This window comes from Triturus cristatus, chromosome 1_2, assembly GCF_964204655.1.
Source record: "Triturus cristatus chromosome 1_2, aTriCri1.1, whole genome shotgun sequence".
NCBI classification, from domain to species: Eukaryota; Metazoa; Chordata; class Amphibia; order Caudata; family Salamandridae; genus Triturus; species Triturus cristatus.
Window position 1 is genome coordinate 1,181,588,725 of NC_140580.1, and position 27,013 is coordinate 1,181,615,737.

At 52.2% G+C, this 27,013-nt stretch overlaps 1 protein-coding gene across 8 annotated transcripts in view; it reads right to left on the reverse strand.

Annotated features, from left to right (window-relative positions):
* The window catches only part of ODF2 (outer dense fiber of sperm tails 2), a 433,573-nt gene that overhangs the window by 368,464 nt on the left and 38,096 nt on the right, over window positions 1-27,013 (reverse strand). For 4 of the 8 annotated variants that reach the window (XM_085614079.1, XM_085614077.1, XM_085614076.1 and 1 more), the window contains 2 exons: window positions 10,585-10,713; window positions 5,460-5,606 (listed from right to left, as the gene is read on the reverse strand). In XM_085614079.1, coding sequence (XP_085470205.1) covers window positions 5,460-5,606; window positions 10,585-10,713 — 276 coding nt within the window. The remainder of the gene's footprint in view (window positions 1-5,459; window positions 5,607-10,584; window positions 10,714-27,013) is intronic. The other 4 variants (XM_085614083.1, XM_085614082.1, XM_085614080.1 and 1 more) reach the window with 1 other exon arrangement.

A 27,013-nucleotide genomic window follows, 5' to 3' on the forward strand; every position in this document is an offset into this window, starting at 1 on the left:
TGGAAGTGACAGAGTCTCCGCTCTCACCGACAAGGCAGATCCTGCACTCCTGACGCTAATGGAAGTGACAGAGTCTCCGCTCTCACCGACAAGGCAGATCCTGCACTCGTGATGCCAATGGAAGTGAGCGAGTCTCCGCTCTCACCGACAAGGCAGATCCTGCACTCGTGCTGCTAATGGAAGTGAGCGAGTCTCCGCTCTCACCGACAAGGCAGATCCTGCACTCGTGATGCTAATGGAAGTGACCAAGTCTCCGCTCTCACCGACAAGGCAGATCCTGCACTCGTGACGCTAATGGAAGTGAGCGAGTCTCCGCTCTCACCGACAAGGCAGATCCTGCACTTGTGATGCTAATGGAAGTGACCAAGTCTCCGCTCTCACCGACAAGGCAGATCCTGCACTCGTGATGCTAATGGAAGTGAGCGAGTCTCCGCTCTCACTGACAAGGCAGATCCTGCACTCCTGATGCTAATGGAAGTGACAGAGTCTCCGCTCTCACCGACGAGGCAGATCCTGCACTCGTGATGCTAATGGAAGTGACCAAGTCTCCGCTCTCACCCTCGAGGCAGATCCTGCACTTGTGATGCTAATGGAAGTGAGCGAGTCTCCGCTCTCACCGACAAGGCAGATCCTGCACTCGTGATGCTAATGGAAGTGACAGAGTCTCCGCTCTCACCGACAAGGCAGATCCTGCACTCGTGACGCTAATGGAAGTGACCAAGTCTCCGCTCTCACCGACAAGGCAGATCCTGCACTTGTGATGCTAATGGAAGTGACCAAGTCTCCGCTCTCACCGACAAGGCAGATCCTGCACTCGTGATGCCAATGGAAGTGAGCGAGTCTCCGCTCTCACCGACAAGGCAGATCCTCCACTCGTGATGCTAATGGAAGTGAGCGAGTCTCCGCTCTCACCGACAAGGCAGATCCTCCACTCGTGACGCTAATGGAAGTGACCAAGTCTTCGCTCTCACCGACAAGGCAGATCCTGCACTCGTGACGCTAATGGAAGTGACCAAGTCTTCGCTCTCACCGACAAGGCAGATCCTGCACTCGTGATGCTAAAGGAAGTGACCAAGTCTCCGCTCTCACCGACGAGGCAGATCCTGCACTCGTGCTGCTAATGGAAGTGACCAAGTCTCCGCTCTCACCGACAAGGCAGATCCTGCACTCGTGACACTAATGGAAGTGACCGAATCTCCGCTCTCACCGACGAGGCAGATCCTCCACTTGTGACGCTAATGGAAGTGACCAAGTCTTCGCCCTCACCGACAAGGCAGATCCTGCACTCGTGACGCTAATGGAAGTGACCGAATCTCCGCTCTCACTGACAAGGCAGATCCTGCACTTGTGATGCTAATGGAAGTGAGCGAGTCTCCCCTCTCACCCTCGAGGCAGATCCTGCACTCGTGATGCTAATGGAAGTGAGCGAGTCACCGCTCTCACCGACAAGGCAGATCCTGCACTCGTGTTGCTAATGGAAGTGAGCGAGTCTCCGCTCTCACCGACAAGGCAGATCCTGCACTCGTGACGCTAATGGAAGTGAGCGAGTCTCCGCTCTCACCGACAAGGCAGATCCTGCACTCGTGATGCTAATGGAAGTGACCAAGTCTCCGCTCTCACCCTCGAGGCAGATCCTGCACTTGTGATGCTAATGGAAGTGAGCGAGTCTCCCCTCTCACCCTCGAGGCAGATCCTGCACTCGTGATGCTAATGGAAGTGAGCAAGTCTCCGCTCTCACCGACAAGGCAGATCCTGCACTCGTGATGCTAATGGAAGTGACAGAGTCTCCGCTCTCACCGACAAGGCAGATCCTGCACTCGTGATGCTAATGGAAGTGAGCGAGTCTTCGCTCTCACCAACAAGGCAGATCCTGCACTCGTGACGCTAATGGAAGTGAGCGAGTCTCCGCTCTCACCGAAAAGGCAGATCCTGCACTCCTGACGCTAATGGAAGTGACCAGGTCTCCGCTCTCACCGACAAGGCAGATCCTGCACTCGTGATGCTAATGGAAGTGACCAAGTCTTCGCTCTCACCGACAAGGCAGATCCTGCACTCGTGATGCTAATGGAAGTGACCAAGTCTTCGCTCTCACCGACAAGGCAGATCCTGCACTCGTGATGCTAATGGAAGTGACCAAGTCTTCGCTCTCACCGACAAGGCAGATCCTGCACTCGTAATGCTAATGGAAGTGACCAAGTCTCCGCTCTCACCGACAAGGCAGATCCTGCACTCGTGACGCTAATGGAAGTGACCAAGTCTCCGCTCTCACCGACAAGGCAGATCCTGCACTTGTGATGCTAATGGAAGTGACCAAGTCTCCGCTCTCACCGACAAGGCAGATCCTGCACTCGTGATGCCAATGGAAGTGAGCGAGTCTCCGCTCTCACCGACAAGGCAGATCCTGCACTTGTGATACTAATGGAAGTGACCAAGTCTCCGCTCTCACCGACAAGGCAGATCCTGCACTCGTGCTGCTAATGGAAGTGAGCGAGTCCGTGCTCTCACCGACAAGGCAGATCCTGCACTCGTGACGCTAATGGAAGTGAGCGAGTCTCCGCTCTCACCGACAAGGCATATCCTGCACTCCTGACGCTAATGGAAGTGACCAGGTCTCCGCTCTCACCGACAAGGCAGATCCTGCACTCGTGATGCTAATGGAAGTGACCAAGTCTTCGCTCTCACCGACAAGGCAGATCCTGCACTCGTGATGCTAATGGAAGTGACCAAGTCTCCGCTCTCACCGACAAGGCAGATCCTGCACTCGTGATGCCAATGGAAGTGAGCGAGTCTCCGCTCTCACCGACAAGGCAGATCCTCCACTCGTGATGCTAATGGAAGTGAGCGAGTCTCCACTCTCACCGACAAGGCAGATCCTGCACTCGTGATGCTAATGGAAGTGACCAAGTCTCCGCTCTCACCGACGAGGCAGATCCTGCACTCGTGCTGCTAATGGAAGTGACCAAGTCTCCGCTCTCACCGACAAGGCAGATCCTGCACTCGTGCTGCTAATGGAAGTGAGCGAGTCTCCGCTCTCACCGACGAGGCAGATCCTGCACTCCTGACGCTAATGGAAGTGAGCAAGTCTCCGCTCTCACCGACAAGGCAGATCCTGCACTTGTGATGCTAATGGAAGTGACCAAGTCTCCGCTCTCACCGACAAGGCAGATCCTGCACTCCTGACGCTAATGGAAGTGACCAGGTCTCCGCTCTCACCCTCGAGGCAGATCCTGCACTCGTGACGCTAATGGAAGTGACCAAGTCTTCGCTCTCACCGACAAGGCAGATCCTGCACTCGTGATGCTAATGGAAGACAGAGTCTTCGCTCTCACCGACAAGGCAGATCCTGCACTCGTGACGCTAATGGAAGTGACCAAGTCTTCGCTCTCACCGACAAGGCAGATCCTGCACTCGTGATGCTAATGGAAGTGACAGAGTCTCCGCTCTCACCGACAAGGCAGATCCTGCACTCGTGACGCTAATGGAAGTGACCGAATCTCCGCTCTCACTGACAAGGCAGATCCTGCACTCGTGACGCTAATGGAAGTGAGCGAGTCTCCGCTCTCACCGACAAGGCAGATCCTGCACTTGTGATGCTAATGGAAGTGACCAAGTCTCCGCTCTCACCGACAAGGCAGATCCTGCACTCGTGCTGCTAATGGAAGTGAGCGAGTCCGTGCTCTCAACGACAAGGCAGATCCTGCACTCGTGATGCTAATGGAAGTGAGCGAGTCTCCGCTCTCACCGACAAGGCAGATCCTGCACTCCTGACGCTAATGGAAGTGACCAGGTCTCCGCTCTCACCGACAAGGCAGATCCTGCACTCGTGATGCTAATGGAAGTGACAGAGTCTCCGCTCTCACCGACAAGGCAGATCCTGCACTCGTGATGCTAATGGAAGTGAGCGAGTCTTCGCTCTCACCGACAAGGCAGATCCTGCACTCGTGACGCTAATGGAAGTGACCGAATCTCCGCTCTCATTGACAAGGCAGATCCTGCACTCGTGACGCTAATGGAAGTGAGCGAGTCTCCGCTCTCACCGACAAGGCAGATCCTGCACTTGTGATGCTAATGGAAGTGACCAAGTCTCCGCTCTCACCGACAAGGCAGATCCTGCACTCGTGATGCTAATGGAAGTGAGCGAGTCTCCGCTCTCACCGACAAGGCAGATCCTGCACTCCTGACGCTAATGGAAGTGACCAGGTCTTCGCTCTCACCGACAAGGCAGATCCTGCACTCGTGACGCTAATGGGAGTGAGCGAGTCTCCGCTCTCACCGACAAGGCAGATCCTGCACTCGTGATGCTAATGGAAGTGACAGAGTCTCCGCTCTCACTGACAAGGCAGATCCTGCACTCGTGATGCTAATGGAAGTGAGCGAGTCTCCGCTCTCACCGACAAGGCAGATCCTGCACTCGTGAAGCTAATGGAAGTGAGCGAGTCTCCGCTCTCACCGACGAGGCAGATCCTGCACTCCTGACGCTAATGGAAGTGACCGAATCTCCGCTCTCACTGACAAGGCAGATCCTGCACTCGTGACGCTAATGGAAGTGAGCGAGTCTCCGCTCTCACCGACAAGGCAGATCCTGCACTCCTGACGCTAATGGAAGTGACCAGGTCTCCGCTCTCACCGACAAGGCAGATCCTGCACTCCTGACGCTAATGGAAGTGAGCGAGTCTCCGCTCTCACCGACAAGGCAGATCCTCCACTCGTGATGCTAATGGAAGTGAGCGAGTCTCCACTCTCACCGACAAGGCAGATCCTCCACTCGTGACGCTAATGGAAGTCACCAAGTCTCCGCTCTCACCGACAAGGCAGATCCTCCACTCGTGACGCTAATGGAAGTGAGCGAGTCTCCGCTCTCACCGACAAGGCAGATCCTGCACTCGTGATGCTAATGGAAGTGACCAAGTCTCCGCTCTCACCCTCGAGGCAGATCCTCCACTCGCATTTCTGATGGAAATAAAGATCATAAATAATGAGGGAGGGAGAAGGATTCCAAATAAGATTCTCCCCGTCTTCCCTAGGGGGGTAACACAGGCCCCTGCAGCCCCCGTGGAGCAGGGGGCTCCCTCAACACAGCACTTCGGCAGGAGAATTCCTGAAAGAATCTGGAGGGGGGCCCTTGACGTACCTTGCAGGGGGGCCCCCTCAAGTTTCGTTACGCCACTAATCTTCCCCCAACTTATACTATATCAAGGAGGGGAGCCTTCAATTAATCTGGTAGAACTAGTCAATCATCCCTACAATCACCTATGTCAAATGAATAATGTCTGCCAATTTAAATTAACAAGCATTATTTTCTCGAAAGAAGTGGTGCGCTCGTAAAGTAATGAAGAGCCTGCTCTCACCTACTGACCAGGTAGAACGGTCACTGCAGGTACTGATAGAAGTGAACGAGTCCCTGCCCTCACTGACGCTTGTGATACAGATAGGAATAAAGGAGTCCTGCTCTCACTTACTGGCAACGTAGAACCTGCACTGGTGCTGCTGATTAATCTATCTGCTGCTTGGGACACCTTAGATTTGCTTGACAGACTGCTGGGTGTTGGCAAGACACTTGAGGCGGCAGAAGGCTTACTTCGGCTCTTCGGTAATGATTGCGGGTCCTGCATATTCAAAGATAAAGCACGGTGACAAATGTTGTACCATTACTAGCCCTACTGCCATCAACCTCACCTTTGCTATCATTTGATAAACCCTGCAACAGGACCCTCTACTACACAGCGTGAAGTCCATCATTTATGGCGATACAGAGAAATTCCAGAACATTTCGAGTAACGTTGCACCCACCAACTCTGATTTAAACAAGACATAATCACTCTCAGTGTCTACAAAAGAGAGAACTGTACGAGCATAGGTGGCAACTTGTGGTACCAGGCTGCAAAAGTTGGATCTACCTCCTGCACGTACATCCGGAGTTCCACAAGTAAAAGGCACTGTACATATAACACATCCACACAAATACAGCCTTGAAAAGGGAAGAGCAGGGCGCACTGCAACCCAAGCCATCACCAGCCGCAAGCAGATTACCGAAGGCTTTTTATCAACCAAATTTGGAACCTACAAAAATAGGAAATGGTGCTAAAATAATAAGCGAGAACAATAGCAAAAACCTAAAATATCTATTGTAAATGCCACGGACAGTTGTGAAGAAAATAGAGCTTTCCTATTACAACGGACAATAAAATCCTACTAGCGAACAGCGACTGCAGAAATGTGATACAAGGACGGCAAGTGCTCACGGTCCACAGTCTGTCCCGCTGCATGGAGGAACCAAGAACAAAACATGGGATGATAAAGAAGTAAAGGACTAATGCCCTATGGAGTTTGCCCTTCGTTACACGGAGGGCCAGAGGGCCTCACATTTAGGGTGACCCTCACTGGATGGAGGACCACAGTCTGGAGGGACTCAGATTCAGAGTCTGACCCTCACTGCCTGGAGGGCCAGAGGTAAGGGGTGCTCAGAACAGCACGGCCTTCAACGAATACAGGGTCAAAGGGGTAACATGCTCAGATTCACAAACTAACCGTCGCTGCTTGGAGAGTCAGAGGCATGAGGGGATCAAATATAAAGTGACCATCACTGCACGCATGGTGGGCAAGAGGTGAAAGGAGTTCAGAGCCAGAGCGGCCTTCAAAGCATGGATGAGGCAGAGGGGGCTCGGATCCAGAGTCAGACGAAGGAGCGGACTTTGATCCAGAGGTTGACCCTCTGCAGGGATGGTCAGAGGAAGGTGGGGGCTCGGATCCAGAGTGTGGCCTCTCTGCAGGGATGGTCAGAGGAAGGAGGGGGCTCGGATCCATAGTTTGACCCTCTCTGCAGGGATGGTCAGAGGAAGGAGGGGGCTCAGATTCAGAGTTTGACCCCCCTCTGCAGGGATGGTCAGACGTCGGAGCGGACTTTGATCCAGGGATGGTCAGAGGCAGAGGGTGCTCAGATCCAGAGTGTGGCCCTCTCTGAAGGGATGGTCAGAGGCAGAGGGGGCTCGGATCCAGAGTTTGACTCTCTCTGCAGGGATGGTCGGAGGAAGGAGGGAGCTCAGATACAGAGTTTGACCCCCTCTGCAGGGATGGTCAGACGTCGGAGCGGACTTTGATCCAGAATTTGACCCTCTCTGCAGGGATGGTCAGAGGAAGGAGGGGGCTCGGATCCAGAGAGTGGCCCTCTCTGCCGGGATGGTCAGAGGAAGGAGGGGGCTCGGATCCAGAGTGTGGCCCTCTCTGCAGGGATGGTCAGAGGAAGGAGGGGGCTCGGATCCATAGTTTGACCCTCTCTGCAGGGATGGTCAGAGGAAGGAGGGGGCTCAGATTCAGAGTTTGACCCCCCTCTGGAGGGATGGTCAGACGTCGGAGCGGACTTTGATCCAGGGATGGTCAGAGGCAGAGGGTGCTCAGATCCAGAGTGTGGCCCTCTCTGAAGGGATGGTCAGAGGCAGAGGGGGCTCGGATCCAGAGTTTGACTCTCTCTGCAGGGATGGTCGGAGGAAGGAGGGAGCTCAGATACAGAGTTTGACCCCCTCTGCAGGGATGGTCAGACGTCGGAGCGGACTTTGATCCAGAATTTGACCCTCTCTGCAGGGATGGTCAGAGGAAGGAGGGGGCTCGGATCCAGAGAGTGGCCCTCTCTGCAGGGATGGTCAGAGGAAGGAGGGGGCTCGGATCCAGAGTTTGACCCTCTCTGCAGGGATGGTCAGAGGAAGGAGGGGGTTCAGATCCAGAGTTTGACCCCCCTCTGCAGGGATGGTCAGAGCAGACTTTGATCTAGGGATGGTCAGAGGCAGAGGGTGTTCCGATCCAGGGTGTGGCCCTCTCTGAAGGGATGGTCAGAGGCAGAGGGGGCTCGGATCCAGAGTTTGACCCTCTCTGCGGGGATGGTCAGAGGCAGAGGGGGCTCGGATCCAGAGTTTGATCCTCTCTGCAGGGATGATCAGAGGAAGGAGTTTGACCCCCCTGGTCATGGATGGTCAGACGAAGGAGGGGACTCTGACCCAGAGTTTGACCCTCTCTGCAGGGATGGTCAGATGAAGGTGGGGACTCGGACCCAGAGTTTGACCCTCTCTGCAGGAATGGTCAGAGGAAGGAGGGGGCTCAGATCCAGAGTTTGACACTCTCTGCGGGGATGGTCAGAGGGAAGAGGGGACTCGGACCCAGAGTTTGACCCTCTCTGCAGGGATGGTCAGATGAAGGTGGGGACTCGGACCCAGAGTTTGACCCTCTCTGCAGGAATGGTCAGAGGAAGGAGGGGGCTCAGATGCAGAGTTTGACTCTCTCTGCGGGGATGGTCAGAGGGAAGAGGGGGCTCGGACCCAGAGTTTGACACTCTCTGCGGGGATGGTCAGAGGGAAGAGGGGACTCGGACCCAGAGTTTGACACTCTCTGCGGGGATGGTCAGAGGGAAGAGGGGACTCGGACCCAGAGTTTGACACTATCTGCAGGGATGATCAGAGGAAGGAGTTTGACCCCCCTGGTCATGGATGGTCAAACGAAGGAGGGGACTCAGACCCAGAGTTTGACCCTGTCTGCAGGGATGGTCAGATGAAGGAGGGGACTCGGACCCAGAGTTTGACCCTCTCTGCAGGGATGGTCAGATGAAGGTGGGGACTCAGACCCAGAGTTTGACCCTCTCTGCAGGAATGGTCAGAGGAAGGAGGGGGCTCAGATCCAGAGTTTGACCCTCTCTGCAGCGATGGTTAGAGGAAGGAGGGGGCTCGGATCCAGAGTGTGGCCCTCTCTGCAGGGATGGCCAGAGGAAGGAGGGGGCTCGGACCCAGAGTTTGATTCTCTCTGCAGGTATGGTCAGAGGAAGGAGGGGGCTCAAATCCAGAGTTTGACCCTCTCTGCATGGATGGTCTGATGTAGGCGGGGGCTCAGATCCAGAGTTTGACCCTCTCTGCATGGATGGTCAGAGGAAGGAGGGGGCTCGGATCCAGAGTTTGATCCTCTCTGCAGGGATGATCAGAGGAAGGAGTTTGACCCCCCTGGTCATGGATGGTCAGACGAAGGAGGGGACTCTGACCCAGAGTTTGACCCTCTCTGCAGGGATGGTCAGATGAAGGAGGGGACTCGGACCCAGAGTTTGACCCTCTCTGCAGGGATGGTCAGATGAAGGAGGGGACTCGGACCCAGAGTTTGACCCTCTCTGCAGGAATGGTCAGAGGAAGGAGGGGGCTCAGATGCAGAGTTTGACTCTCTCTGCGGGGATGGTCAGATGGAAGAGGGGACTCGGACCCAGAGTTTGACCCTCTCTGCAGGGATGGTCAGATGAAGGTGGGGACTCGGACCCAGAGTTTGACCCTCTCTGCAGGGATGGTCAGAGGAAGGTGGGGACTCGGACCCAGAGTTTGACCCTCTCTGCAGGGATGGTCAGAGGAAGGAGGGGGCTCAGATCCAGAGTTTGACCCTCTCTGCATGGATGGACAGAGGAAGGAGGGGGCTCGGACCCAGAGTTTGATTCTCTCTGCAGGGATGATCAGAGGAAGGAGGTTGACCCCCCTGGTCATGGATGGTCAGACGAAGGAGGGGACTCTGACCCAGAGTGTGACCCTCTCTGCAGGGATGGTCGGAGGCAGAGAGGGCTCAGATCTATTCACCATCACCATCTGGAGAGAAAAAGGAAAAACTGAATCAGATCCAGAGTCTGCCCCGCGCTGCATCAAGGGCAAGAGGTGGCCAACTCCGTTATGAATCATTTCTGGTGATTCTCCCTTCGCCTTTAGTGTGGACTCAAAAGAGTAGCAGCTCGTCCTCGGATGCAGACTGTGAAGCTTACAGTTGGGAGTTCATCTCTGACGTAGTTGGGGCTACAATAATTGCATCAATTAGGCACTGTGGAAAACATTTAAAAACCTTCTTGCTAATTACTTTAGACACAGCTTAGAGCTACATGTAATAAGGATGTACTTCCGGGATTATGAAATTTACTGGCTATTGAGCGTTTTAGGTGCACCTGCCTTAACTAAGAAACATGTCTTTCGCAGATAGCCATTTGAACATACATGTATAGGTCTAGTAATGCAACCAAAACGCAGGCGACCACTCCATCACTGGGTCTGGCTTTCCTCTCTTGCTCTCGGTGATAAATGGATAACCCTTGCACACTGCATCGCTTGCTACATTCTATACATGAACAAAAGACAAGGGTTTGGTGATGTACTAATCCCTTTCCCGAGCATGCCCAAGGTCCCGAGATTAGGAGCCATAAACATCATATTTGGTCTGATCAAAACATTCTTATATAGTCCTTCCAGTGCTACCTGCTAGTGTGAACATACATACCAGACGTGCCCAGCACACAGGTTTGTATTGAAGATGCACTCACTGCATGGATTAGGCAGAGAATGAAAGAAGACAAAACAAAATAGGAACAAGTAGAGGAAAGAAAACACCCTCCCTGTGCTCCTCCGCTGCACTTTGGTTCTGCCAAAAGGATTGGCCATGGCTCCACACGAGCCCCGTGAAGCAGGTAGGACAGTTGTGGACATCCATCAGACAGTCACCCCTGAGGATGCGTGAAGCTGGGAGTTACGCATACAGGCGAAGCAGAAGAAAGAGTGAGTGTGCGGAGCGGAGCGGTGCGTCACGTACCTCCCACTTAAAATCCTTTGGCGGTTGTGATGTTTTTCCTGGAGGAATCCAGGGGGCCTTGGTCTTCACATTGACAGTGCGTCGTAGGTTTCCAACCTCCGCTTTCATTTTACTTATGGATGGCCGGATCTAAAAATGTGAAGTGAAAAAGGAAGACACATTTTTATTCTATTGTGGAAGATCTTTATCACAACTATCTGAGTACACCACAGCAGTACCGGATACACAGCAGTCACAAGTTGTCCTTCACAAGTTCATAGTAAGTACGTTTATTGATTGATACTAAAAATCATTACAATATGCTCTAAAACCCAACTGAAAAAAATTAGACTACATAAACAATGCACATACAGATCACAATGCTTCAAAATTCAAATATTAAAACAGGTCTAAAAAATGGCTTACCTTAATATTAATTATTTTAAATGGCAAATCAAATTGATATTTTGAAACACTTGAGGAATCTAATGCAGGTTAATCGTTATTCAACTAGATAATCAAAGGACACTACCAAACTGAATATCATTTCGGGTGGGTATTAAAATACAATTAAATTTACTAACAATAATGCTAAAACTATCTTCCTAAAATCGCAGTAAAATGTCATTGCTTATTTAGAATGCCTAGGTCATCTGCTCCATAGATGATATCAATTAATCGAAATTAAAAATATATACTATTCTACAACAACATATAAATGATTTTGATACATTTATAGAAAGAAAAAGAAAAGGTTTTTCTCGTGTCACAGATTGTTGCTAGACAATACCCAGCAGAGCAAGGGCCAGCCCTTCACATCTTCTTACCTATATCTATCTATGTCACATATAACGGCAGGGAGAGCCAGTCCATCACACTTTCATGTGGTACTGCCATAGCATATAAAGAAGTGATAAGCCCCTCAAGACGTCATATGAGACTGTTAGGGAGCAGCCGAAAGAGACAGTGGTGTGCTTCTAAAGGAGTTTTATCCGGAATGCCGTATGACTGAGCAGGACATTGCCGCCGTGAAAACACAAAGAAAAAACAAGTGAGACAGATCGATCCTGTTTGTTCAGAGTTCGTGAAGTCATTACCATGCAATATATTTATTTATTTATTTAGCGATTTGTAGAGCGCCTGGTGACCCGAAGGCATCCCCGCGCTTTAAACATTTGTAGAGACCAGAGGGGACAGGCGACCTTATTTTGGGAACAGCAGCGTTTTTAATTTTTTCCGGAACAGGAGATGGCTGGGTTCCGTCCTCAGAGGGCGAGAAAGTGAATTCCATCCGGAGGAGACTTTTACAGAAAAGCGACGGCCGCCGGTGCGTGCCTTCCTGTATCTAGGGACGTTGGCCAGCCGCTCATTGTCCGAGCGTAGGGATCTGAGGGCTTTGTAAGGGGTGACCAGGTCTCTCAGGATAGCAGGGCCAAGACCATTGAGAAGTTTGTGTGCGGTGCACAGGGCCTTAAATTCTACCCTTTGTCGAATAGGGAGACAGTGGAGGGCCTTGATTGCTGGTCTGGCTGAGACTCTGGAAGGGAGATTCAAAAGGAGCCGGGCAGCTGCATTTTGCGTGCGCTGAAGTTTCGCCATGGTGGCTTCCGGAGCTCCTAGGTAGACCATGTTACTGCAGTCTAGCCGCGCCAGAATCAGACCTTGGACCAGGAGTTTCCTAGATAGGGGCAGAAGTAGTGGGAGGATCTTGCGGATGGAGCGCATGAGCCCGAAACAGATGCCTGCTGTTTTGGCTGCTTGAGTTTTCAGCGACAGCTCGGGTTCCAGCCAGACTCCTAAGGTCTTGATTTCTTGTTTCGGGGTGGGAACTTCCCCGAAAACATCTGGCCAGACCGATGAGGGGATGGATGTCCATTGCTTGCCCAGAAGCATGACTTCTGTCTTTGAGCCGTTTAGCTTGAGCGATGACTCGCACATCCAGTGGTGAATTTCCTGGAGGCAATTCAGTAGGATGTCTGGGTGTTTGTCAAGGTGTGAGAGAGAGACGACCAATTGCGTGTCGTCCGCATAACTTACTATCTTGATCCCGAAGGGGGTGACGACATCCTCAAGGGGGGCCATGTAGGCATTAAACAAAGTGGGGCTTAATGAGGACCCCTGGGGGACTCCGCTCAGGAGGGGGAGGGAGGCAGAGTGTGAATTGCCATCCCATACCTGGAACGAGCGCCCTGAAAGGAAGGATTCTATCCAAGTAATCGCGGAGCCTGCGAGCCCTGCAACGGCCAGCCGATGGAGAAGGACACGGTGGTTAACCGTGTCAAAGGCTGCGCTGAGGTCCAGGAGGATCACTGCCACTGACCCTCCTGAATCCAGAATGCACCTTGCCTCTTCGATGACAGCGAGAAGGGCGGTATCTGTGCCGTGGCCCGGGCGGAACCCAGTTTGGGACTGCCGCAGAAGGTTGTTCGATTCTAGAAACTGAGACAGTTGCCCATTGACCAGTTTCTCTGCCATTTTGCTGACGCATGGAAGGAGTGAGATTGGTCGGTAGTTTGCCATGTCGGCGGGGTCCAGATGAGGTTTTTTTAAAAGTGCCTTAACTACTACGCTCTTCCAACTAGGGGGGACCGAGCCTTGAGAGAGCGAGATGTTTATTAGTTCCGTGATCGTGGGCATGATGGCAGGGGCTACTGTTTTCAGGAATCTAATGGGGGCGGGATCCAGTGGGGAGCCGCTTTTCATTTTGGCCATTGTTGAGCCTACTTCGTCCAAAGTTACTGCCCTGAAAGCGGTCAGCTGAGGATGCCTGTTTCCTGTAAGGTTGGTAGATGCATCATGGTCCATGGGGTTCAGCAGGCAGGGAGGGGGGGAGGGAGGCTAGGATCTGGGCGATTTTGGAATTGAAGTAGGTTGCCAGTTCGTCACTTCTATCCGCTGGGAGTGTGTTGGAGGAGGGGGGGATGGTATTTTCAAGAGCTCTTTGGCGATGAGAAAAGATTCTCTTGCCGAGTTGGTGGAATTTTTTATTCTGGTGTCGTAGTGCGAGGTTTTAGTGATTTTCAGAGTTGACTTGTAAAGTCTCACTGACCTCTGATAGGCTTCCTTGCTGGCGTGCAGCCGACTTTCCTCCATAGTCGCTCTGCTTTTTTGCAGTTCTTGCGGAGAGACCGTAGTTCCGGGGTGTACCAGGGGGCTGAACCTAGTTTCCCGTTTTTGTCCTCACGGGATTTTATGGGGAGGATGGAGTCCAGTGATGTGGAAATCCACTCCCTGAATTTACTATCTGCGGTGACCGGATCTTCCGAAGGGGTGGGGGTAGTAGAGTTCAGGGTTGTGGACCATTCCTCCGCGGAGAGTCTGGACCAAGCCCTGTCCCTGGTATAGGTCCTGGGTTTGTGGGGTTTCTTAAAGGCTCCTGGTAATTGAAGAGGGACCATGAAGTGGTCTGTCCACGGGAGGGGGAGGGACTCTTTGGCTTTGAGGGTGGGGATGTTAGTAAACACCGGGTCGAGCAAGTGGCCTTTGAGGTGTGTGGCTCCAGAGTTGGTGAGGTGGAGACCATAGGCAGCCAATTCTGAAATCAATTTGACTGCCCCTGTGTCTAGGGGGTCATCGAAGTGTATATTGAGGTCTCCTAGTATCGAGAAGTTAGATGTGGAGTGGGCCTGAGAGGCTATGGACTCTAGGAGAGCGTTGGTAAAAGGGCCCGCCTGGCCAGGGGAACGATAGACTAGGAGGCCTGACAATGAGCTAGTCGGCGCTAGCTGGATTGTGAAGTACAGGCTTTCGGAGTCCAGGATATGAGCGTCATTGGTTCTACAGGAGAAGTAGTTCCGGTGGATGATGGCCAGTCCTCCTCCTCTGCCTGATGGACGAGGTTGGGACTGGATGAGGAATCCCGGAGGGAGGGCTAGCACAACATCTGAATCCGAATGGTCCGTGAGCCATGTTTCAGAGAGGAATAGAATGTCTAGCTCGTGGTCTTCCATTAGGTGGTTGATGAGCAGCGCATGCATAGGGAGTGAGCGACAATTCAGAGTAGCCAGTTTCAGTGTCGGAGGACTGACCTAGGGAGTTGCAGCTGAGCTGGGCGGCAGAGTGAACAGTTAAAAAATGGTCCTTCTAGCCCGTGAACATAATTGCATGAACTGTCGTTGGAGGGTCTGAGACTGAGGAGGTCCCGACGCGAATAGCTTACCCTACTGGATGCTGGGTCCGGCATGGGTTCTGACCCTGAGCCCGGCCGAGCGCGGACGGGCGCAGACGGGCTTGCCTTATGCGCGCCTTCGGCGCGCAAACGGCGCTCCCGCTGCGCTCGTCCGCTGCGCTGGTATGGCCGACACATTTGAGGCGGGGAGGGGGAGGGCGTGGCCTCGTTGTGGGCGTGTCTACGCCTTCGAGCCGCGATGGCGGTTAGAGGGGTTTCCCTGTCTCAGCGATAAGATCCGCTGTATCAGGGTTTGTCAGGAGGGCTGCTCGGCGCGTTTAGCAAGCGCTTCAAGCGAAGGTGAGTTCGTTTTTAAAAAGCAGTGACAAATGCAGGTAAATTTTTTAAAAACAGAGCAAAATACAGTCCTCCGGCTTCCGCCTCAGAGGTCAACAATAATAATGAGGAGCGCTTTCAATCAGCGTTTAAGTAGTGCTCGGAGTGGGCGTGGCCTCGTTGTGGGCGTGTCTACGCCTTCGAGCCGCGATGGCGGTTAGAGGGGTTTCCCTGTCTCAGCGATAAGATCCGCTGTATCAGGGTTTGTCAGGAGGGCTGCTCGGCGCGTTTAGCAAGCGCTTCAAGCGAAGGTGAGTTCGTTTTTTAAAAAGCAGTGACAAATGCAGGTACATTTTTTAAAAACAGAGCAAAATACAGTCCTCCGGCTTCCGCCTCAGAGGTCAACAATAATAATGAGGAGCGCTTTCAATCAGCGTTTAAGTAGTGCTCGGAGTGGGCGTGGCCTCGTTGTGGGCGTGTCTACGCCTTCGAGCCGTGATGGCGGTTAGAGGGGTTTCCCTGTCTCAGCGATAAGATCCGCTGTATCAGGGTTTGTCAGGAGGGCTGCTCGGCGCGTTTAGCAAGCGCTTCAAGCGAAGGTGAGTTCGTTTTTAAAAAGCAGTGACAAATGCAGGTAAATTTTTTAAAAACAGAGCAAAATACAGTCCTCCGGCTTCCGCCTCAGAGGTCAACAATAATAATGAGGAGCGCTTTCAATCAGCGTTTAAGTAGTGCTCGGAGTGGGCGTGGCCTCGTTGTGGGCGTGTCTACGCCTTCGATCCGCGATGGCGGTTAGAGGGGTTTCCCTGTCTCAGCGATAAGATCCGCTGTATCAGGGTTTGTCAGGAGGGCTGCTCGGCGCGTTTAGCAAGCGCTTCAAGCGAAGGTGAGTTCGTTTTTAAAAAGCAGTGACAAATGCAGGTAAATTTTTTAAAAACAGAGCAAAATACAGTCCTCCGGCTTCCGCCTCAGAGGTCAACAATAAAGCAATTTGATGCCTTGCATGTGGTTTTCCAGAAAATAAGACGACCACACCATCCCATGTTTCCATGCCCTGAGGAGAACTCCAGAGGTCAGAAGTCCAAACACCTCAACAGCATTTGAGCAAACAAACTTAGACTGAAAAATGTTTTGAAATACTCTGGTGGAAGGGCAAGAGAAATGAGCAGCTGGGCTCTTCTCTTCCCCGTCCATATCTTGCTCCTCTTGTACATTTTTATTTTTAAATACTGCTTATTGCTTTTTCATGAGTTTGTATATCAATTCTATACAGTATAAATTGTGCAAACATTCTGTCATGCAATTGCTAATAGAGCGTTGATATGGAAAGGGATATATAGACAACATAATTTGTACAATAGCGAAGTAGTGCAACATGAATGTCCCGACGGGAACTCACGGTTACATTGAGTGTGCAAGTATATCACAATAAACCTTATTATTAACGTTAACAACTGTCCCTAATATACCGTACATGTATGTCAACTGTTTACTTTGGGTGTAGGTCCTAACATAGTCAGGTGTTTATTTATATCAGGCAACTTAGGGTACGGGATGGGGCAGTAGCTCTTGTAATGTTGAGTGTATCAGCTCCAGCGAACCCTGGGGATGTGGATATGCACGGGGACAGGGGCCTGTTGTCATGTCCTGTTTGACATAGATGTTGCCCCTTTTGTATATTTATAGTGGTTTAGTGATTGATGCCGCAGTTTTCTCTTACTATGTGTGCAAATTTAACTACTTGGACTAGTGTTCCAACTCACCGTGTTTCCTGTTTTCATTGTAATTTAAGAATTCATAATTGGCAAAAGATTTTGTCACCTTGTTGGGTTACATTCACAAGCACTCACATGGGTTCAAGCACATTATCTCATGTTCGATATGCGGCAAGTCTTGAACTTTTGTCAAGAAAAGGAAGGACATTCAGAAACTGTGCTCTGGTTTATGGTTTTCACAAACCCAAGTATAGAAAAAGGAAGAAAGTGTGTTCATTGAATGTTATGCAATTTATTTGCGGGGACTGACTGACGGATGCAATTTTATCGAGTTTAAAAATGTCTTAAGTTAGCGGGTTAGGCAATTTTTTCATGGTATACATTGGTTTCTGCAGCCAAGCCTTGTCCCCTCTTTACAAGGGCCCAACCCCATTTCATGATCGACTGTGAGAGAATACACAGCACACCGAGGTCCAGATCTTCACATCTACACTGATCTCACACACAGTGAATAAGAGTCAGCCCCTTACACCTTCATGACATACCACTGCTTGGAAGGTGAGGGATTTGGGGGATGGGTCCACCACCATGACAACCACATCTTCCTAGGCACGAGCAGAATACACAGCAAAATAAGGGGAGACGTTCACACATTGATCTATCAACAGACACCCAGTGGAATAAGAGTCAGACCCCCCACACCTTCTTACGGTCCCTCTTGGTGCGATCGTTCTAGAGGATGGACAGCATGGATTGCTGGGCTCCCTACTCAGGGGAGACGTTCACACCTTGATTTATCAACAGACACCCAGTGGAATAAGAGTCAGACCCCCCACACCTTCTTACGGTCCCTCTTGATGCTTTGGTGCTAGAGGATGGACAGCATGGATTGCTGGGCTCCCTACTGAGGGGAGACGTTCACACCTTGATTTATCAACAGACGCACAGTGGAATAAGAGTCAGACCCCCCCCCCCCCCCACCTTCTTACGGTCCCTCTTGGTGCTGTAGTGCTAGAGCATGGACAGCATGGATTGCTGGACTCCGTACTGAGGGGAGACGTTCATGCCTAGATTTATCAACAGACAGTGGAATAAGAGTCAGACCCCCCACACCTTCTTACGGTCCCTCTTGGTGCTGTAGTGCTAGAGGATGGACAGCATGGATTGCTGGACTCCGTACTGAGGGGAGACATTCATGCCTAGATTTATCAACAGACAGTGGAATAAGAGTCAGACCCCGCACCTTCTTACGGTCCCCGCTTGGTGCTATCGTTCTAGAGCATGGACAGCATGGATTGCTGGGCTCCCTACTGAGGGGAGGCGTTCACACCTTGATTTATCAACAGACACCCAGTGGAATAAGAGTCAGACCCCACACCTTCTTACGGTCCCCGCTTGGTGCTATCGTTCTAGAGCATGGACAGCATGGATTGCTGGGCTCCCTACTGAGGGGAGACGTTCACACCTTCATTTATCAACAGACAGTGGAATAAGAGTCAGACCCCCCACACCTTCTTACGGTCCTGCTTGGTGCTATAGTGATAGCGGATGGACAGCATGGATTGCTGGGCTCCCTACTGAGGGGAGACGTTCACACCTTGATTTATCAACAGACGAACAGTGGAATAAGAGTCAGACCCCCCACACCTTCTTACGGTCCCCGCTTGGTGCTATCGTTCTAGAGCATGGACAGCATGGATTGCTGGGCTCCCTACTGAGGGGAGACGTTCACACCTTCATTTATCAACAGACACCCAGTGGAATAAGAGTCAGACCCCCCACACCTTCTTACGGTCCCTCTTGGTGCGATCGTGCTAGAGGATGGACAGCATGGATTGCTGGGCTCCCTACCGAGGGGAGACGTTCACACTTTCATTTATCAACAGACAGTGGAATAAGAGTCAGACCCCACACCTTCTTACGGTCCCTCTTGGTGCTTTAGTGCTAGAGCATGGACAGCATGGATTGCTGGGCTCCCTACTGAGGGGAGACGTTCACACCTTGATGTATCAACAGACACCCAGTGGAATAAGAGTCAGACCCCCCACACCTTTTTACGGTCCTGCTTGGTGCTATAGTGATAGCGGATGGACAGCATGGATTGCTCGGCTCCCCTACTCAGGGGAGACGTTCACACCTTGATTTATCAACAGACGAACAGTGGAATAAGAGTCAGACCCCCCACACCTTCTTACGGTCCCTCTTGGTGCGATCGTTCTAGAGGATGGACAGCATGGATTGCTGGGCTCCCTACTGAGGGGAGACGTTCACACCTTCATTTATCAACAGACACCCAGTGGAATAAGAGTCAGACCCCACACCTTCTTACGGTCCCTCTTGGTGCGATCGTTCTAGAGGATGGACAGCATGGATTGCTGGGCTCCCTACTGAGGGGAGACGTTCACACCTTGATTTATCAACAGACACCCAGTGGAATAAGAGTCAGACCCCACACCTTCTTACGGTCCCCGCTTGGTGCTATCGTTCTAGAGCATGGACAGCATGGATTGCTGGGCTCCCCTACTGAGGGAAGACGTTCACACCTTGATTTATCAACAGACACCCAGTGGAATAAGAGTCAGACCCCCCCACACCTTCTTACGGTCCCTCTTGGTGCGATCGTGCTAGAGGATGGACAGCATGGATTGCTGGGCTCCCTACCGAGGGGAGACGTTCACACCTTGATTTATCAACAGACACCCAGTGGAATAAGAGTAAGACCCCACACCTTTTTACGGTCCCTCTTGGTGCGATCGTGCTAGAGCATGGACAGCATGGATTGCTGGGCTCCCTACTGAGGGGAGACGTTCACACCTTGATTTATCAACAGACACCCAGTGGAATAAGAGTCAGACCCCCCCACACCTTCTTACGGTCCCCGCTTGGTGCTATAGTGATAGCGGATGGACAGCATGGATTGCTGGGCTCCCTACTCAGGGGAGACGTTCACACCTTGATTTATCAACAGACACCCAGTGGAATAAGAGTAAGACCCCACACCTTTTTACGGTCCCTCTTGGTGCGATCGTGCTAGAGCATGGACAGCATGGATTGCTCGGCTCCCTACTGAGGGGAGACGTTCACACCTTGATTTATCAACAGACACCCAGTGGAATAAGAGTCAGACCCCCCCACACCTTCTTACGGTCCCTCTTGGTGCGATCGTGCTAGAGGATGGACAGCATGGATTGCTGGGCTCCCCTACTCAGGGGAGACGTTCACACCTTCATTTATCAACCGACACCCAGTGGAATAAGAGTCAGACCCCACACCTTCTTACGGTCCCTCTTGGTGCGATCGTTCTAGAGGATGGACAGCATGGATTGCTGGGCTCCCTACTGAGGGGAGACGTTCACACCTTGATTTATCAACAGACACCCAGTGGAATAAGAGTCAGACCCCACACCTTCTTACGGTCCCCGCTTGGTGCTATCGTTCTAGAGCATGGACAGCATGGATTGCTCGGCTCCCTACTGCGGGGAGACGTTCACACCTTGATTCATCAACAGACACCCAGTGGAATAAGAGTCAGACCCCACACCTTCTTACGGTCCCTCTTGGTGCTTTAGTGCTAGAGCATGGACAGCATGGATTGCTGGGCTCCCTACTGAGGGGAGACGTTCACACCTTGATTCATCAACAGACGCCCAGTGGAATAAGAGTCAGACCCCGCACCTTCTTACGGTCCCTCTTGGTGCTTTAGTGCTAGAGCATGGACAGCATGGATTGCTGGGCTCCCTACTGAGGGGAGACGTTCACACCTTGATGTATCAACAGACACCCAGTGGAATAAGAGTCAGACCCCCCACACCTTCTTACGGTCCTGCTTGGTGCTATAGTGATAGCGGATGGACAGCATGGATTGCTCGGCTCCCCTACTCAGGGGAGACGTTCACACCTTGATTTATCAACAGACGAACAGTGGAATAAGAGTCAGACCCCCCACACCTTCTTACGGTCCCTCTTGGTGCTTTAGTGCTAGAGCATGGACAGCATGGATTGCTCGGCTCCCTACTGCGGGGAGACGTTCACACCTTGATTCATCAACAGACGAACAGTGGAATAAGAGTCAGACCCCCCACACCTTCTTACGGTCCCTCTTGGTGCGATCGTTCTAGAGGATGGACAGCATGGATTGCTGGGCTCCCTACTGAGGGGAGACGTTCACACCTTGATTTATCAACAGACACCCAGTGGAATGAGAGTCAGACCCCCCCACACCTTCTTACGGTCCCTCTTGGTGCTTTAGTGCTAGAGCATGGACAGCATGGATTGCTGGGCTCCCTACTGAGGGGAGACGTTCACACCTTGATGTATCAACAGACACCCAGTGGAATAAGAGTCAGACCCCCCACACCTTCTTACGGTCCTGCTTGGTGCTATAGTGATAGCGGATGGACAGCATGGATTGCTGGGCTCCCTACTGAGGGGAGACGTTCACACCTTGATTTATCAACAGACGAACAGTGGAATAAGAGTCAGACCCCCCACACCTTCTTACGGTCCCCGCTTGGTGCTATCGTTCTAGAGCATGGACAGCATGGATTGCTGGGCTCCCTACTGAGGGGAGACGTTCACACCTTCATTTATCAACAGACACCCAGTGGAATAAGAGTCAGACCCCCCACACCTTCTTACGGTCCCTCTTGGTGCGATCGTGCTAGAGGATGGACAGCATGGATTGCTGGGCTCCCTACCGAGGGGAGACGTTCACACTTTCATTTATCAACAGACAGTGGAATAAGAGTCAGACCCCACACCTTCTTACGGTCCCTCTTGGTGCTTTAGTGCTAGAGCATGGACAGCATGGATTGCTGGGCTCCCTACTGAGGGGAGACGTTCACACCTTGATGTATCAACAGACACCCAGTGGAATAAGAGTCAGACCCCGCACCTTCTTACGGTCCCCGCTTGGTGCTATCGTTCTAGAGCATGGACAGCATGGATTGCTGGGCTCCCTACTGAGGGGAGACGTTCACACCTTGATGTATCAACAGACACGCAGTGGAATAAGAGTCAGACCCCGCACCTTCTTACGGTCCCTCTTGGTGCTTTAGTGCTAGAGCATGGACAGCATGGATTGCTGGGCTCCCTACCGAGGGGAGACGTTCACACCTTGATTTATCAACAGACACCCAGTGGAATAAGAGTAAGACCCCACACCTTTTTACGGTCCCTCTTGGTGCGATCGTGCTAGAGCATGGACAGCATGGATTGCTCGGCTCCCTACTGAGGGGAGACGTTCACACCTTGATTTATCAACAGACACCCAGTGGAATAAGAGTCAGACCCCCCCACACCTTCTTACGGTCCCTCTTGGTGCGATCGTGCTAGAGGATGGACAGCATGGATTGCTGGGCTCCCGTACTGAGGGGAGACGTTCACGCCTTCATTTATCAACAGACACCCAGTGGAATAAGAGTCAGACCCCACACCTTCTTACGGTCCCTCTTGGTGCTTTAGTGCTAGAGCATGGACAGCATGGATTGCTCGGCTCCCTACTGCGGGGAGACGTTCACACCTTGATTCATCAACAGACGAACAGTGGAATAAGAGTCAGACCCCCCACACCTTCTTACGGTCCCTCTTGGTGCGATCGTGCTAGAGGATGGACAGCATGGATTGCTGGGCTCCCTACTGAGGGGAGACGTTCACACCTTGATTTATCAACAGACACCCAGTGGAATGAGAGTCAGACCCCCCCACACCTTCTTACGGTCCCTCTTGGTGCGATCGTGCTAGAGGATGGACAGCATGGATTGCTGGGCTCCCTACCGAGGGGAGACGTTCACACTTTCATTTATCAACAGACAGTGGAATAAGAGTCAGACCCCACACCTTCTTACGGTCCCTCTTGGTGCTTTAGTGCTAGAGCATGGACAGCATGGATTGCTGGGCTCCCTACTGAGGGGAGACGTTCACACCTTGATGTATCAACAGACACGCAGTGGAATAAGAGTCAGACCCCGCACCTTCTTACGGTCCCTCTTGGTGCTTTAGTGCTAGAGCATGGACAGCATGGATTGCTGGGCTCCCTACTGAGGGGAGGCGTTCACACCTTGATTCATCAACAGACGCCCAGTGGAATAAGAGTCAGACCCCGCACCTTCTTACGGTCCCTCTTGGTGCTCTAGTGCTAGAGCATGGACAGCATGGATTGCTGGGCTCCCTACTGAGGGGAGACGTTCACACCTTGATGTATCAACAGACACCCAGTGGAATAAGAGTCAGACCCCACACCTTCTTACGGTCCTGCTTGGTGCTATAGTGATAGCGGATGGACAGCATGGATTGCTCGGCTCCCCTACTCAGGGGAGACGTTCACACCTTGATTTATCAACAGACGAACAGTAGAATAAGAGTCAGACCCCCCACACCTTCTTACGGTCCCTCTTGGTGCGATCGTTCTAGAGGATGGACAGCATGGATTGCTGGGCTCCCTACTGAGTGGAGACGTTCACACCTTGATTTATCAACAGACACCCAGTGGAATAAGAGTCAGACCCCCCCACACCTTCTTACGGTCCCCGCTTGGTGCTATCGTTCTAGAGCATGGACAGCATGGATTGCTGGGCTCCCTACTGAGGGGAGACGTTCACACCTTCATTTATCAACAGACACCCAGTGGAATAAGAGTCAGACCCCCACACACCTTCTTACGGTCCCTCTTGGTGCGATCGTGCTAGAGGATGGACAGCATGGATTGCTGGGCTCCCTACTGAGGGGAGACGTTCACACCTTCATTTATCAACAGACAGTGGAATAAGAGTCAGACCCCCCCACACCTTCTTACGGTCCCTCTTGGTGCTTTAGTGCTAGAGCATGGACAGCATGGATTGCTGGGCTCCCTACCGAGGGGAGACGTTCACACTTTCATTTATCAACAGACAGTGGAATAAGAGTCAGACCCCACACCTTCTTACGGTCCCTCTTGGTGATTTAGTGCTAGAGCATGGACAGCATGGATTGCTGGGCTCCCTACTGAGGGGAGACGTTCACACCTTGATTCATCAACAGACGCCCAGTGGAATAAGAGTCAGACCCCGCACCTTCTTACGGTCCCTCTTGGTGCTTTAGTGCTAGAGCATGGACAGCATGGATTGCTGGGCTCCCTACTGAGGGGAGACGTTCACACCTTGATGTATCAACAGACACCCAGTGGAATAAGAGTCAGACCCCCCACACCTTCTTACGGTCCTGCTTGGTGCTATAGTGATAGCGGATGGACAGCATGGATTGCTCGGCTCCCCTACTCAGGGGAGACGTTCACACCTTGATTTATCAACAGACGAACAGTGGAATAAGAGTCAGACCCCCACACCTTCTTACGGTCCCTCTTGGTGCGATCGTTCTAGAGGATGGACAGCATGGATTGCTGGGCTCCCTACTGAGGGGAGACGTTCACACCTTCATTTATCAACAGACACCCAGTGGAATAAGAGTCAGACCCCCACACCTTCTTACGGTCCCTCTTGGTGCTATAGTGATAGCGGATGGACAGCATGGATTGCTGGGCTCCCTACTGAGGGGAGACGTTCACACCTTGATGTATCAACAGACACCCAGTGGAATAAGAGTCAGACCCCCCACACCTTCTTACGGTCCTGCTTGGTGCTATAGTAATAGCGGATGGACAGCATGGATTGCTCGGCTCCCCTACTCAGGGGAGACGTTCACACCTTGATTTATCAACAGACGAACAGTGGAATAAGAGTCAGACCCCCCACACCTTCTTACGGTCCCTCTTGGTGCGATCGTTCTAGAGGATGGACAGCATGGATTGCTGGGCTCCCTACTGAGGGGAGACGTTCACACCTTGATTTATCAACAGACACCCAGTGGAATAAGAGTCAGACCCCCCCACACCTTCTTACGGTCCCTCTTGGTGCTTTAGTGCTAGAGCATGGACAGCATGGATTGCTGGGCTCCCTACTGAGGGGAGACGTTCACACCTTGATTTATCAACAGACACCCAGTGGAATGAGAGTCAGACCCCCACACCTTCTTAGGGTCCCTCTTGGTGCGATCGTGCTAGAGGATGGACAGCATGGATTGCTGGGCTCCCTACTGAGGGGAGACGTTCACACCTTGATTTATCAACAGACACCCAGTGGAATAAGAGTCAGACCCCCCCACACCTTCTTACGGTCCCTCTTGGTGCGATCGTGCTAGAGGATGGACAGCATGGATTGCTGGGCTCCCTACTGAGGGGAGGCGTTCACACCTTGATTCATCAACAGACGCCCAGTGGAATAAGAGTCAGACCCCCCCGCACCTTCTTACGGTCCCTCTTGGTGCTATCGTTCTAGAGCATGGACAGCATGGATTGCTGGGCTCCCTACTGAGGGGAGGCGTTCACACCTTGATTTATCAACAGACACCTAGTGGAATAAGAGTCAGACCCCCCACACCTTCTTACGGTCCCTCTTGGTGCGATCGTTCTAGAGGATGGACAGCATGGATTGCTGGGCTCCCTACTGAGGGGAGACGTTCACACCTTGATTTATCAACAGACACCCAGTGGAATAAGAGTCAGACCCCCCCACACCTTCTTACGGTCCCCGCTTGGTGCGATCGTGCTAGAGCATGGACAGCATGGATTGCTGGACTCCCGTACTGAGGGGAGACGTTCACACCTTCATTTATCAACAGACACCCAGTGGAATAAGAGTCAGACCCCCCCACACCTTCTTACGGTCCCTCTTGGTGCGATCGTGCTAGAGGATGGCCAGCATGGATTGCTGGGCTCCCTACCGAGGGGAGACGTTCACACTTTCATTTATCAACAGACAGTGGAATAAGAGTCAGACCCCACACCTTCTTACGGTCCCTCTTGGTGCTTTAGTGCTAGAGCATGGACAGCATGGATTGCTGGGCTCCCTACTGAGGGGAGACGTTCACACCTTGATTCATCAACAGACGCCCAGTGGAATAAGAGTCAGACCCCGCACCTTCTTACGGTCCCTCTTGGTGCTTTAGTGCTAGAGCATGGACAGCATGGATTGCTGGGCTCCCTACTGAGGGGAGACGTTCACACCTTGATGTATCAACAGACACCCAGTGGAATAAGAGTCAGACCCCCCACACCTTCTTACGGTCCTGCTTGGTGCTATAGTGATAGCGGATGGACAGCATGGATTGCTCGGCTCCCCTACTCAGGGGAGACGTTCACACCTTGATTTATCAACAGACGAACAGTGGAATAAGAGTCAGACCCCCCACACCTTCTTACGGTCCCTCTTGGTGCTATCGTTCTAGAGCATGGACAGCATGGATTGCTGGGCTCCCTACTGAGGGGAGACGTTCACACCTTCATTTATCAACAGACACCCAGTGGAATAAGAGTCAGACCCCCCACACCTTCTTACGGTCCCTCTTGGTGCGATCGTGCTAGAGGATGGACAGCATGGATTGCTGGGCTCCCTACCGAGGGGAGACGTTCACACTTTCATTTATCAACAGACAGTGGAATAAGAGTCAGACCCCACACCTTCTTACGGTCCCTCTTGGTGCTTTAGTGCTAGAGCATGGACAGCATGGATTGCTGGGCTCCCTACTGAGGGGAGACGTTCACACCTTGATGTATCAACAGACACCCAGTGGAATAAGAGTCAGACCCCCCACACCTTTTTACGGTCCTGCTTGGTGCTATAGTGATAGCGGATGGACAGCATGGATTGCTCGGCTCCCCTACTCAGGGGAGACGTTCACACCTTGATTTATCAACAGACGAACAGTGGAATAAGAGTCAGACCCCCCACACCTTCTTACGGTCCCTCTTGGTGCGATCGTTCTAGAGGATGGACAGCATGGATTGCTGGGCTCCCTACTGAGGGGAGACGTTCACACCTTCATTTATCAACAGACACCCAGTGGAATAAGAGTCAGACCCCACACCTTCTTACGGTCCCTCTTGGTGCGATCGTTCTAGAGGATGGACAGCATGGATTGCTGGGCTCCCTACTGAGGGGAGACGTTCACACCTTGATTTATCAACAGACACCCAGTGGAATAAGAGTCAGACCCCACACCTTCTTACGGTCCCCGCTTGGTGCTATCGTTCTAGAGCATGGACAGCATGGATTGCTGGGCTCCCCTACTGAGGGAAGACGTTCACACCTTGATTTATCAACAGACACCCAGTGGAATAAGAGTCAGACCCCCCCACACCTTCTTACGGTCCCTCTTGGTGCGATCGTGCTAGAGGATGGACAGCATGGATTGCTGGGCTCCCTACCGAGGGGAGACGTTCACACCTTGATTTATCAACAGACACCCAGTGGAATAAGAG